Source organism: Pieris rapae, chromosome 8 (assembly GCF_905147795.1).
Source record: "Pieris rapae chromosome 8, ilPieRapa1.1, whole genome shotgun sequence".
Taxonomy (NCBI): domain Eukaryota; kingdom Metazoa; phylum Arthropoda; class Insecta; order Lepidoptera; family Pieridae; genus Pieris; species Pieris rapae.
The window spans coordinates 9,489,427-9,503,915 of NC_059516.1; the positions used below are offsets into that span (position 1 = coordinate 9,489,427).

At 31.5% G+C, this 14,489-nt stretch overlaps 1 protein-coding gene across 1 annotated transcript in view; it reads right to left on the minus strand.

Annotated features, from left to right (window-relative positions):
* Nucleotides 1-402: 402 nt before the first annotated feature.
* The window catches only part of LOC110998908 (calexcitin-1), a 35,854-nt gene continuing 21,767 nt past the window's right edge, over nt 403-14,489 (minus strand). The window contains exons 3-7 of the mRNA XM_022267721.2: nt 6,556-6,620; nt 6,164-6,216; nt 5,109-5,228; nt 2,306-2,518; nt 403-1,275 (exon numbers count right to left, since the gene is read on the minus strand). Coding sequence (XP_022123413.1) covers nt 1,165-1,275; nt 2,306-2,518; nt 5,109-5,228; nt 6,164-6,216; nt 6,556-6,613 — 555 coding nt within the window. The 5' untranslated portion in view covers nt 6,614-6,620 and the 3' untranslated portion in view covers nt 403-1,164. The remainder of the gene's footprint in view (nt 1,276-2,305; nt 2,519-5,108; nt 5,229-6,163; nt 6,217-6,555; nt 6,621-14,489) is intronic.

The following is a 14,489-nucleotide window of genomic DNA, read 5'->3' on the forward strand; positions in this document are numbered from 1 at the left end:
TATCATAATTATTCACACTTAAATAAAAATGAAATGTATTTTAAATAAAATTTTGTTTAAAAATATTTATATCTATAGGTTTCTTACAACCATATTCAGTTCATTAAGTTTCAGTTATTAACTATCCATCAAAAGAAGAATGACAATTATTTACATACATTAATAAATAGTTGTAACTTATCATGTATGAAGTTTTGTGAGAAAATAAATAAAGATTATTATTATTTAGACTCGAATTACATAGAGTTTTAATAGGTTCACTGTCCACAGAGCGTATGAGGTCTGGAAACGGTGAGCTCTACTCATTCGAAGTCATGATTCATGAGAAAAGTGTATCCGAATTAAAACTAGGCAATAATTTTTATGAATAAAACAAACATTGAAGGACATTAAATTTATAATTTCAATAATTAATAATATTATATACAAACATTAAATCGTTCTATGTAGCGGACTATATGGTAAAACTTTAAAATACAAACAATTGGATAATACATTTAAGATATAACAGTAAATGCAATGGCAGTATTTTAAATCTACTTACAAAGAAATATTAATAACGACAATTATTCGTTGTTAAGATCTAAAATTGGAAATTCTAATTTGAGCTTTAAGAAGAATGAGGCTAGGGACTTGATTCAAGTGCGATAAAACTGGCCATCAACTTTAATTTAAAAAACCTGTAATCTGTCATTAGGCGACAATTGACACGAATAATAATTAAACGTTGTTTATGTGACAATATTTGTTTTAGTTATAATTAGTCATAGCTGACGGCTTTTCAGTGTACTTATTCTACAGTTATTTGTTGGTGTATTTAAATCTTTTAAAAATTGGTTATCTAGAACTGATTATTAGCGATACAACCTTCCAACAATTTCTCTGTGAGGAATAGTCGAAAATAATTTAAGATTTTTCTCTTGGCTTGACTGAGCTTTACCGTTTAAAACTATGGTAACCCTTACGATTTCGGGAGTTAAGAATAACTTTGAGAATTTTCTCGAAACTTTTTGAGGTTATGGCCAGTTTTTAACACCCAAGGGTAATACTAATACATTCTGAAACACACACGCAAAATTAAAATGAGATTACACGGGTGATTCTAGTTCAAACTACACCCGAGACTCCAAGTCAAATATTCAAATTGCCTAAGCTTCTGTCCCTTTAGAAGCTGGTCCTGCCGAAAATGAAGTTCCCTGGGGCGTTGGGGTCCTCAGTGGAGAAGTACTCCTTCCAAAGTTCCTGGAACTCCTCCCAGGAGACGCTATCCTTGCCCTGTTGATGAATGCAATTTCTCGATATTATTTTACATTTAAATTAAGTAAAATTCTAATGAAATTCAATTACACGGATAATGTTAGTTCTTTACTTAATCTTATAATAATTAATACTGCGCGGTATTAATTCAAATTTATTGAGGTAGCACAATGTACAGTTATAAACGTCAATAAATATTTATATACACCCTGTTCTTCATGACATCTTTAAGTATAATTACTTAGTTAATACTATAATAATAAAAAAAAAAAAAAAAAACAAATATTTGTCCTCTATTAGCAGTAGGCATGGTGAAATAGGTGCTCGCAATCCCTTAGTCGAAATAAGAAGCAATTAATATGTGTAATTTTGTATTTAATTTGTAAATCATTAACCCTAGAATATACCTTTTATCATTTAAATCGTAGAACGAATCCATTAACCTTGGAGCGACCAATACAGACGCAGTTAAAGTAATTTCTTACACGGCCATTTAAATAACGTTCTCATCAAATGGAATAACTGATATTCCATTTAAATATATAGCATATAAGCATCACGGCTTCATCGCTGTACACGATGTAAAACCAATAGTTTAACAAATTGCATTTAGTTACTTGACTTTAAAGATTTTATTTATTTATTAGCATTAAGATATTGTTCCTCGTTTATCGTATATTTTTTATTATTTGAGCGACGTACTCGCGAGTTCTGTAGTCTATGGCTGATGAAGAATCTGTTACTGTCTGAATCTGTTTTATACAAACAAGTTCTAGACATTTTTATTTTAAAATATATATATATTTACAATTTTCTTAACCTACATAGTAATAATATTATTAATAATAAAGAGAATATTATAGCTAATTTAAAAAGTTTGGTCCCTGTAACAATTAGGACCTTCTAACCTATCTCATTCTCTCTAAGTGGCGGTCCAGCGAAATCTGGCTTTCTACCTCTATCTCTTCTCCTATATTTTCAGGAGCTAGACTTCAGCCTCTATTGTCCCTTAAAACTCAAAAAGGTTTTTTTATAAACGTTATATTACCTTAGACATCTTCACGAACGCAGCCTTGCATTCCTGAGGATTGATGCCGTATGACGAGCAGACAGTGGTGAACTCATCACAGTCGATGGTCCCATCAGCGCTGGCATCTTCAAGTTGGAACATGAAGTGGCAATATTGCTGCTGCCATTTCAAAGCAGCAGAGGGATTCTGGGCGTAGTCATTCCACATGGAAACCCATTCGTCTACGGAGACCTATTTAGAAACAGAAAACAGAGACGTAAAATTAAAAGAGCACATAAACATAAGTAAACAGTTTACAGGATATTAAATAACTTTTTAAATTTCTAGTATAAGACAAGAAAGACAAGACAAGAAAACTACCAGGTATTATTTATCGGAATCAAACTTTCCACTTCCTATTCACGAATTACATATTTTTAGGACACATTTTTTATGTCGCGTATCTGGTATAATGTGCAATACCATATTTTTCGTCCCTATATATAGGAAATGAAAAAAAAAATAAGGAAATAATACTTTAAACAAGTATTAGGTATATTCTTTCTTTTATGATATCTATGTTACATATTCGAAGCGATTAATGTAAGCCAGATAGTGCAATAGAGCAATTGAACTCAGTGATGCCAACTCCTATGAATGATCTTCCTAGAACCAACTTCAAATAGCTCTAATTATTGATTTAAAACCCCTTAAGTTTTCTTTATACTAGTTTAAGAGATTTTTAAATATGCATCAAAAATGTATATAAGTAGTATAAAATCTTGGAGTATTACATCTTGTCGATATTTTTGTTATAGCCACGCTTGTAGTTAATTTTTTTTATTAAATTTAGATTGTTGGTTGGTTTCTAGAATTAATATAAATTGTATAGAATCGTGCGAGATTTTTTTTTATTGTATAGGGTCTACCCTTCCATATACCAGGTCATAAACTCCAAAAAACTAATCAATGCACAACTGACAAATTGACATTGACACTTTGATAATTTAGAACTTGTAAGGTCTGATGACATTACGTGTTGTTGCCATTTTAATAAAACAAGTGATATCGTGTTCTGTTTTCAGAATCTCTGACATGTATAATTGTTATTCTCTCTCTATAAGAAACATTTTATATTTGTTTTATGAACAAACGTTAAGCCACTTTGATCCGAGTATATAAAAATAAAAGACAGTAGAATCTTTGTTTCACGAGAACAATAAAGCAACATCGTAAAGTAAAAAGCGCTTAACGCGAGTTTACTTAGGTCTTCGGCTTGATAAAAACCTATTTCCTCAAAGCAAAGGATTTACGGTGCTGATATTGTTTGAGATTTATTCTACCCTTTCATCTAAAAAGCCGGAGATTGTTATGGCGTGACGAAACATCTTTATAAATGGCATTTTAAGAACAGAGAATCTCTACTGTATACAATTATTGTACTTTTGAACATTCAAATTGCCGCAACAACCTTTTTTGTTTCTGACATTCGTTTTTGACCGAACAATGTCCTTTCAACGACAATACGATTGTGAAAAGTCACTTGTTTCACAACCCACTGGAGGCACAGAATACATTATAAATTTATTCTGTGCTTCAACAGGAAGTCAAACAAGATACGTCATGGCTTCTTAACCCACTTAGCTATATGGCCATGCCGTCACATACTATATATTTGTTAAGTTATAATCCAACATTAAAGGAAGAAAAATCTGTATTAAATATTATAATAAAGGATAAATAGTTCAAAGATAATTTTAATTATACAAAAATAATTGAAAATTATTATGTTTTGTACGAAGTTCTTGCTGATGGCAATATTATACTTAAAGCGGTAACTCGCTATCGTGCTCCTCTCTACTCTGTGCCCTATATACACGAATGGGCTATAAAAATAAAGACGTTTGTCACCAACGAGTCTCATGGCACGTTTTGGGAGATTATGCAAAGAGCTTTTTGTTAGAACCTTTTGAAGACCGTCACAGTTTCGGCTTTAATGTCAGTTTTGGAGTTACAATAAATTGCGTATAAAGAAACTGTATCGCACCTATTATAACAAGTGAACATTGAACTGATAACGTTGTATTAATATCGTTCAAAAAACTTGTCTTTACTATTAATTGAAACGAGAAGAAAACATTATGCTTACATTTTGTTGATGCAAATAATACTTTTTATTAAGTCTTAACATATTCATATTATTTAATTAATTTTGCTGAAACAAAAATTTCAAACCCTCCTTTTATTGATCCTAAGTAAATCCCTTTTGTATAGACTCTAAGTATTAAAAAAATCTGTATAATTATATTAATCCAGTCTCGTTATTTTAGACTTTCTGTTGTTCGTATCATAAAAGGTTACATAATCATGACATATTTTTTTCATCATTATAATTTTAAAGTTAACATGAAATAATGCGAATGACTGTTAAAAATGCGCGCTGAAAAGGGCTTCAATTAAAAACGAAAGTCATTAATGACCGCTGGCCTTTCGACAGCTTTTACAGAATTTTCCAAAGCTTTTTACTTTTCGAAACGTGTCAATCTTATATGAGTTGCTTGCTCGAAAATACACTAGGATTATTTTTAAATAACTGTTTTCAATGAATTAAGAAATAATAATATCATGAATACAAATACGGTAATGGAAATTGGAATGTGATACTTGTTTTAAGAATAACAGAATCATCCTCAGTTTATTACAGTTACTTAAAAGTAAGTCTAAGTAGTTTAAAAATAATTAAGGGGTATGAATTTCGATAAACGAAATTTTTTTTTTCGCCCATGTAAGGTACACCCTACATATATATAGTTATAAAAATTCTTAGTAATTCTTGACTTACTTGGCCATCGCGGTTTGAATCGGCCCGTTTTCGGAGACCGTCCCAAATTTTGATCATGACTTCGTGGGTCTCTGAGTGTTTAGCATCACTAGGCTTCCAGCCGCGGAGACTGCACACTTTCTGTTAATAGAAATATATATACAAATACAGGGGTCTAGGCTCTGATAATCATTTTGTCCATTGGGTGTCGAGACTCTTGGTCCGTGGGGTCCTAGCGCGATAAGGCTTTTTAGGGAAATATCAAAAAGGTTAGTCGACATCACAGGAGGCCGAAGAGCTGCCAGATACCTCGGACAAAGAATTAGTCTAGCTATTCAAAGGGGGAACGCTGCTAGTATCTTCGGGACCTTGCCTAAAGGGACTGCTTTTAATAATATATTTTAATAATTAAATTTTAAGGTTAGTTATTGGGTTTATTAGAATTACTATTAATCTTTTAATATGTAAGATTTTTGTTCATTAAATATTTTTTTTTTAATTGTTAAAGTATAGATATAATATTTCTATACAACAACTGGGTCATATTTTCAATATATCTACTTTTATTGGTAAAAAGAAAATAATCTACACTTGTTGAACTAGAAATACTGTTGAACAATACCAATTAAATGGAACGCGACGAAGTTTTGTTTTATATTCAAACCCGTGTATACGAAGTGCTTGTATAATGAAAGGAAACCAGTGGGGCTATAAAGCGGGTACTTTTTTGTTAAAGGCAAGTTGGCGAGTCAGCCTTATGTGCCTGACATAGCCGTCAGCTTTTTTAAACATGCCACTTTCCTATTCCTATCATTACATGCGCACATAGACAGAAACACCATCTGTGCACAGTCGGTGTTTGTATCTAACACTTGCCCTACAACCTATAACTAGGTCAACACATATTATTGTGTAAGAACTCCCTTTCTTACTGATTCATTTATTGACAATGCTCTGTATGGAATGAAAACAACAAATAATTAATAGGAACTTTGCTCATTACCGATGTCTTTTACTTTAATGTAACATAAAATTTTACTACACTACATAATAAAAGCGAAAATAATTCTACTCACTTCTATCGCCAACTCGAAATCTTTCCTCTCAATGGTTCCGCTTTGATTGACATCTATAAAGGAAAAGTTTTTATCAAAGCAGCGAATATGAAAGCTAAAAATTTTAACCTCGATGCAAAATATGTATACCACTGACTTAAGAAATAACTGGTGTATACTCTAGAGATGAAGTGAAGATAGGTATGAATAGTAAGAAAATTCTTATATTTTGTACGCAAAAAAAGGTATTACGTTTTTTATATTTTTACATATTTTCCATTCAAACGAGGTCGCTTATAGCTTGTGTAAGGGAAAAGGTGCAAAAGGAATATATTATAGCGTTATTTATAATAATAATTTGGATAAAATCTTTCTTAGTAAATATTTTTATAGAAGATTCTGGAAATCCTTACCAAAGAAGACGTTGAAAACGTAAAGGAGCTTCTTCCGTCTGAATTCAGAGATAGACATCTTTAATCTGAAACAAAATCAGTATCGATTTAACACGAATTTATTATCATTATTCTATTTGTAGTACACGCGAACGACAGCTAAAAAGTCTTTACCTTTTCCTAATAGTACAAGAAGTCCATTTTCAACCAACTAAAGATCACCAAAAGGGCCTATTATGGGCCTCAATCACAGTCCCACTGCAATATGCAGATATCTTTTTTATTTAAAATATGAAGTTTTAGTATAATTAATGTTTATTTCAATTCAACTAATAACTGAAACAATGTACGTAGTTTTTGTATGGTTTTCCAATATCCATATATTTATTTAACAAGATAATCTGTTTTGGATTTGTATACTGCAGTGTTTTCTTTTATTATAGATAGACTAGCGGATCCGACAGACGTTGTCCTGTCTACACGTCTTTAATTTCAAAATTTCAATTTTTAATAAGCCATTTTGATGAAAATTATTATTCAAATGTTATGTCAATATCTAACGATCCAGCACATGGTCACACACGATATAACACAATGATAACAAAACTTTTTTTAAATTTCGGGACAGACTAAAATTAAAATTCGAATATTATTTAAAATTTGACACTGCGATGGTAGCGCCGTCTGTCGGATCCAATGTAAAACATTCCAAAATCAACAACAACTAATAAATTGAAAATTAATTAAAAAAACATTGTCCAGCGGACAAAATTGTGAATCTAAACCATTCCCAGATCCCCTTGAACACACACAAAAAATTTCGTCTAAATCGGTCCCGTCGTTTAGGAGGAGTTCAGTCACATACACACGCACACAAGAAATATATATATTAAGATACAGATATTTCTTAAGCAAAAGTAAACTATCGATCCACAAAGTAATTACTGGATACCAGGTGCTCATAAACGCAAGCAGCATAAATTGCTTCGACTATTAGTCAGTAGTTTGTAAATTTACCGACGCTGAGAAATTTATAGATTTAGTTGTCAATATAGTTACTGTATACAAAAGATTTCCCATGCTTATAGGATGCCTAGAAGGGGATCAAGAGGGGTATCTACACGATATAAGTTAGATATAGCAATACTAATTAATAATTATCTTAAACGCAAACGATTTATCAATTCATCTACAATTCTGCAATGTTTTCTAACTTTATTCCGTATGTTAGCAACCCAATTTGAAGATGCCACATACTACGCAATTATATTTCAATATTACACAAGGAATACAAAGCTTAAACGGTTTGCCATATTTGCTATGCTATTAGTGTTCTTGTCAGCCGTCGGTTTGCAATCAGCAGAGGATATTCCGATGAAAATTCAGTGCACGAGTTTGACAGGTGCGGTTGCTGTGGTTTTCCTTTGGAAACGGAATCCAATACGGAAACAGAGGCACGCAAGAATGTTTTTGTGTTTTGTATTTAAACATTCCATTTTTAACTGGGTACGGTATTTTTATTTATTTATTAAGTTTATATTGTAGTTTTACTACCGTAGATATAGATCTACGGTAGCAAAACTATTTTATCTAAAATTAAGGAAATTATAAAAATTATAAAAAAAACACTAAAATATTAAAATGTATACGAGTTAAAATAAAATACAATTCTAGATATTTTTCTTTTGAACAAAAATAATTACCAGCAAAACAGCGAATTAGGTTCGAGAGACACTTAACAATGCTTTCTTTAAAACCGATCAGCCCACTGCCGAATATATCAGAATTATACTAAACTAAATTCTGATAGTGTAATTCTAAAGATCTCCCTCCAAATACAGATCTGAACGTATCTAATTTAAATAAAAGCAAAAACATTCCATAAAATGCCTACAACACACATTACTCGCTGCAACGCGTTTAAACACAACACTGATTCTCATACTATATAATTTATTTATTCGCAAAAATATACACCCTATCATACCTAAGTTGACCTAAGTTAACCGAATACTATAATGTTGAAGAAAATATGAAGTATAATCAATTACATAATATTAAATACATAAAATACATAATACTATGAACTTACTATGCGAACATATAAAGATGTCTATATTGGCAGTATTCAGTATTGGTTGTGTCTCAAATAAACTTGGGCCTTCGCCGCAATTGTTCTCTCGGTACAACCGATGAGGTACAGAAATCGAGTTCTTATTATTACCGTCCTATTTATTACATTAGATTTTAGTATGTAAGCAAGTACCACTCCTAAGGTGAATAAAAATCGATGACGTAAGTATAGGTACCGAAAACGGATGTACTTTGCTATAAAATGGAACAGATACACACGTATCAAGACAAGATGATAGATTATTATTAGAATTGTCTACAAAAATTTAGTCTCACGAAAAAAAAAACATATTTTATATTATGCGAAATATTTATTTATTTTATTTATTTACACTTCGTTGCTAAAGAAATACAAATAACACAGTATATATAAATTACCAGGGATGCAACGGGCGGCCTTATCGCTAACAAGCGATCTCTTCCAGGCAACCCTAGAAAGAATAGAAATAAATAAAGAAAAATGATGGGTGCAAGTGCAGAAGTTATATAAAAAACAAAATAAATTTATATTAAAATATAGATCCTTAATCTATTAGTAACTATATATATTATAATAACTAACTAAAACTAATCTTACAAATTCAAGGAAATATGTATTCAGTATTGGGGATAAAAATTGTACGCGTGAAATATCTCTTTGTTAGAATGTTTCCTTTGACAAAGCGATATGGAATGCGCCCGAACTCTTAACACTTCCAGTTCTTTAGAAAGTTCGCTTGACACAGTTCGCTCTGTTGAACTAACTGGAACCGTCTACCGTTTGTCCGTTTTTCACTTATCTGTTTGAACTAATGGTCAGTATGTATAAATGGATACTTCAAAAGACAGCTTTATTTAAATCCAGGTGCTAATGGACTGAAAGTGACCCGTCCATCACATGTACGGCCATTTTGCCATTAATTTTATGTAACAGACCCTCGGGACTAACTGTATAATTATTGAACATGGATAATATTGTCTAAATATAAAATGAATTTATCTAAGGAAACTTATATGATATAGACGATCGACGATCGATGGTCCGCTCACGAGACTGGCGGATAATATTAATTAAACTTGCCTGAGCTGGATGCAACTCACCCAAGTTAGGAGGTCTTCACCTGCGGAAGGGTTCTCGCAAAATAATAGATATACAAATTTTACTTTACTTTGTTGTTTTGCAAGAACTGAATAAGGCTTTTTATTTTATTTATTATATAAGGAACAAACATTTTCATATCGTAGCAGCTAAAATACTAAAGAAATATTATTGGAAACCGCATGCTTGTAGCTCGTTATAAGACGTAGACGACGGCTTACGTAACTCGTTATTTTACAATCTACTTTCCTTTTTTATAACGGGAACTTAAACTTAATTTTATTTTTTAGAATTTAAAGTGTTTAATGTGTGTGCATTATGGTTGTAATTGGCTCAGAAATATGCTGTAGTGCAGACGTGTTCCACAGCAAATCCAAAAAAAAATGTAATAAACGAAATAGATTATCAAAATATCTTAATACAAATACGTAATCAGAAAAGAGGTTAACTCCAATCTACCTTTCAACAATACATGTCGTTTTCACGAAATTCTTAAGTCATGAATTATGTTACGCTTATCAACAATGAAAATTTGAGGGTTGCATGTTACATGCAAGGTTATTTAAATAAAAAACGAAATCAATTGCTTTTATCAAAATCACGAAGGACCCAATCGTTCGATGCGTGTGTTACGAATTGGATTTCTGTTTCATTGTAGTATTTTGCTCGATTTGGACTACTTTTAACTGCTGGAGTCGGTAAACATTGCAACTGAATATTCCCTTTCGAAGTATGAGTCTTTGAATGAAACTGAATTTTCTGATCATAATAAAAAGTTATTTGAAAAGTTAGGTTGAACCCAAAAATATACAATGTTCTTACATTAGAAGTACAATTATATTATGTTACATATCATCCTGCAGAAGAGGGCTATTCCAGCAATCTATAATTTAAAATATAGGGAAATCTCTGAAAGATAAATTCAGGGAAATTAATATATACATAAATACACTTACACATGCATAAATATATGGCATACCCTTGCAATATATTTATCTTTTAAGTTAGATCAAACACGGTGTGCAAATTTGAATGATATCAGATCGGTAGATTAGGAGTTCATCGCGGACAAAAAATATGACACGTGATTTATATATATTAAGATACAAATATTATTTCTACAAATACCTAATAGTAGTATCACAAGAAAAGCAAATTTGAACCAATTTTAAATTGCATAATCTGGCCTTGTCTATAACTGTAGTATATTTTGTAAGATAAAGGTAGAATTAACTTTGTAACATTCTCCGGTGACTCGGCTGAATTTTAATAGACCACTGAAGTGACTTATTAATTACCAGTCTACTAATGAAGCACAAGAAGACTGCTTGACCAATTAAATTCATATTTTGCATACAGAGATAAAAATAATCTATTAGTAATGAAACATTTTTAATAATGTCCGCTAAATTTTTATCAAGTATTGTATAAAATGTATTATTTAAATTTAGATGAATGACATTATAATAAACTCCTTTTTTGCAACAATTATGTATTAATTTATAAAAAAGATTTTTCCTATCAAAATCACAACAGGAAGCTAAATAAATGTCGAGCTCTGTGCTTTACAGATGTTAACTTAACATGACGTGTTTAAAGCGGAAAATTACGAACGGAATTTTATTTATCAAATATTACGTTTAATTACAGTATATATCAGTTTTTTAATGAATTGTATGTAAGGCTTTATTGCTTTAAAAAAACTTGTCTTTTTTAATATTAACCAATATAAATTCTCTATCATCCTTTAAATTTCTGCTGTATAAACATTACCTGCCCAGTCCTATCCTTAACTTGCGTAATAACTACTAACTGACGTGAGACTGATCTTGAATTAAATTATCATGATTCATGTGCACTTTTTTACTTTTTGTTTTTTTTTATGTATCTGTCGGCGCGAAGGGCCTGTAAATAACGAATCCAGATTCATTAAAGCTGTCATTAAATTATTGAAGATAATGACGTCAGTAATACTGGTGTCATAGATTAGTTTGTTGGCATCTGCCATTTAATTTCGACATTAGAGTCTACACTTTAAAGGCTTCTGCTTGGTTCGACCGCTCAATCGAACTGAGGCTCGCACCAATCAGTTCCTGTATTTATAACAACCAGAATTTGTAATAAACAACCTTCGTAACATTTCGGGTACTCGTTCCACGACCGAACCCGAATAGACCACAGAGTCAAACAGAGTCATAAGAACGAGTGTCAAAGATTACTTTAATATTTATTGTTATCTAGTCTCCAATATTTAAAATTATGATAAATAACTTTCCATAATAATAATTATGACTATGGAGTCAGAATTATTATCGATCATTGAATAGTGATTAATTATAAGATCTAACAACATTGACAAGTTAAATGAACTAGTCATATTAACGGTTTTAAAGAGATTTGACTTCGATGTCATTAAATGATAATGACAGTGGCAGCTGACACTAACACGCCATTGCTGTAACATAAATAATAAAGAATATAAAATTACTACAGACTATCATAAAATATGAATCCCAAACATTATTAATATTTTTCGTAACAATATATAAATTTGCGCCGATATATCCTATATCAGTTTAGTTTATTTTTGTTTACTCCATATTTTTTTTCCTTTACTCACGGTTGTTGTCTGGAAGAAATCGATAAGGCCGCCAGTTGCTTTTCATTAAATTATGTTTATTTTTTTTCTTTTATGTATGTAATGCAACGAAGTGTTAATAAATAATTAAATAAATGTACTTTCTTTGCAAATAAACTATTATTTATTTAAAATAATAGTACATATTAAAGAGCATTTGTATACAAAATTGTTTGAATTGTATATAATTAAACTAAATAATTACGGTCGAATACGCAATCATACTCACATCTTAATTTCATATTAAACATTATTAGAAAGTGGAATTCCCTTTGCGTGATTTTAACTCGAGGTCATATTACAAATACATTTGATATTTATCGTTTAAAGTTTGAATAAATTTTCAAAGGAAGGTAGGATCCTATGGGGTGTTTGTGCATTTCATTTTGGATTTTTTTTCAACATCTTTACAGAGTAAAAAAATATATTAATACAAGTTATATCAGTGTGACTACATTATAACTAAACTTACATTAGTTTCTTTCTGTCTACCAATTCCGAAGTATTTATTCGAAGTAAATGGTAGTATGCGATTACTTTTTCTATTTTTTTATGATACCAAATCATCTGGCAAACGGCAGGAAGCTCAGTATATATTACGCTGCCGTAGACACATTGCCAGAAGGTTTGCAAGTGAGTTTGCGGCCTTTTTAAATGTCAACATTCATTTCTTGAATGACCCTCAATCGAATTGGTTCGGAAATATTGTAGGAGTGTGCGACGGGCTCAGGAATGTTACTCACAGCACGAAACGGTTAGATAATAAGGTGAATTTCTTTTTGATTCTATAACGTCAGTTTTCTTAGAGACTACTGCCCCAGTCCTGCATGCCCATTTGGCTGAAGCTTGAAGGAAACAGCATGGTGCAACTAGGAAGGGTGGATTCATTGCGTTGGCGGAAGTGCACAGTATCAGGTTATTCTAACAGTGGGTTTGATGGAGTTTTCACGTCCCTACGCCGCTTAAAAATGCTTAAATTTCTAATTGTTTTTCAAATTTTTTTTTAACAGTGTTAGTTTGACGGCGGCGAACTTTAATATACTTTCTGTACAATCTTTCAGTATCCGAATTCTAACGTAACCTTGGGATCTACGATATCAGAACTATACATTAAAACTTGTAATACTAGTGCGTATGTTAGATTTTAGCCAAGTGTAGCCTTTCGATTTCGTATTCAGGAGCTTCCTCGTTTTGATTGCGACCGCACGAAAAGGAAATTTATACGGTTGAATTCCTGCCTTATTCTATCAACGCACCCGTGTTTCTGAATGATAACGATCTGACCGTATATAAAAAATTGAAATGGTTGAAAATTGAAGAAGAAACAGCACAATACAGTGTTAGTTAAGTTCCACGCTTCCTCGGTATTGTTTTCTTTAATTTGTCCTTTTATGCGTTCGTTTCGAAAGATAACCTCTTCTAAGTATAGGCTACATAATATGTTCAACAAAATGTTAACATTTTAGAATAAATATCTTTAACGCGGATATATTTATTTAAAATCGAGGTATCATTTTCTCATAGTACTGAGAAACGGGCCAATTCACGAATATATGGCTGGAAGAACGTGTGAGTCTTGTAGGGGAATTGAAATTGAAAAAAATACCCGTAAACTTAGGTCTTCCCTAATGACGGATAATACTTAATAAACAGTGAGCAGTGTTGGTCTAGAGCCTGGAGCGTTCGCCAATCCTGAGGAATCTTGCGTTTGATTTGGGGCTGGGTTCTAATAGATTTATATTCCTGTGGTTGCATTTAACATATCAGGTATGGTGAAGGGAAAACATATTTAGGAAACTGGCAAACCGATGAAGAGATAACGAAACGGATTGGTTTTATTATTTTTTTGTACCCTGGAGTTACCAACCTACCATGTGTGAGAAACAGCGTTTGTAAAAAAATGCAACTGTAGGTTTAAATATTTGATTATCAGATACAGAAATCAGAAGGCTTATCTGTATTTTATAACCGTTGGTATTGTTATATAAATTGTATTGTTATTCAATAATAACTTATTAGTAATCTTACAAAAAACTAAAGAAATTGCAGTTTCCATTCTAATACTAACGACTCTTTACAACTACGTGTCGTATTTTATACACTACA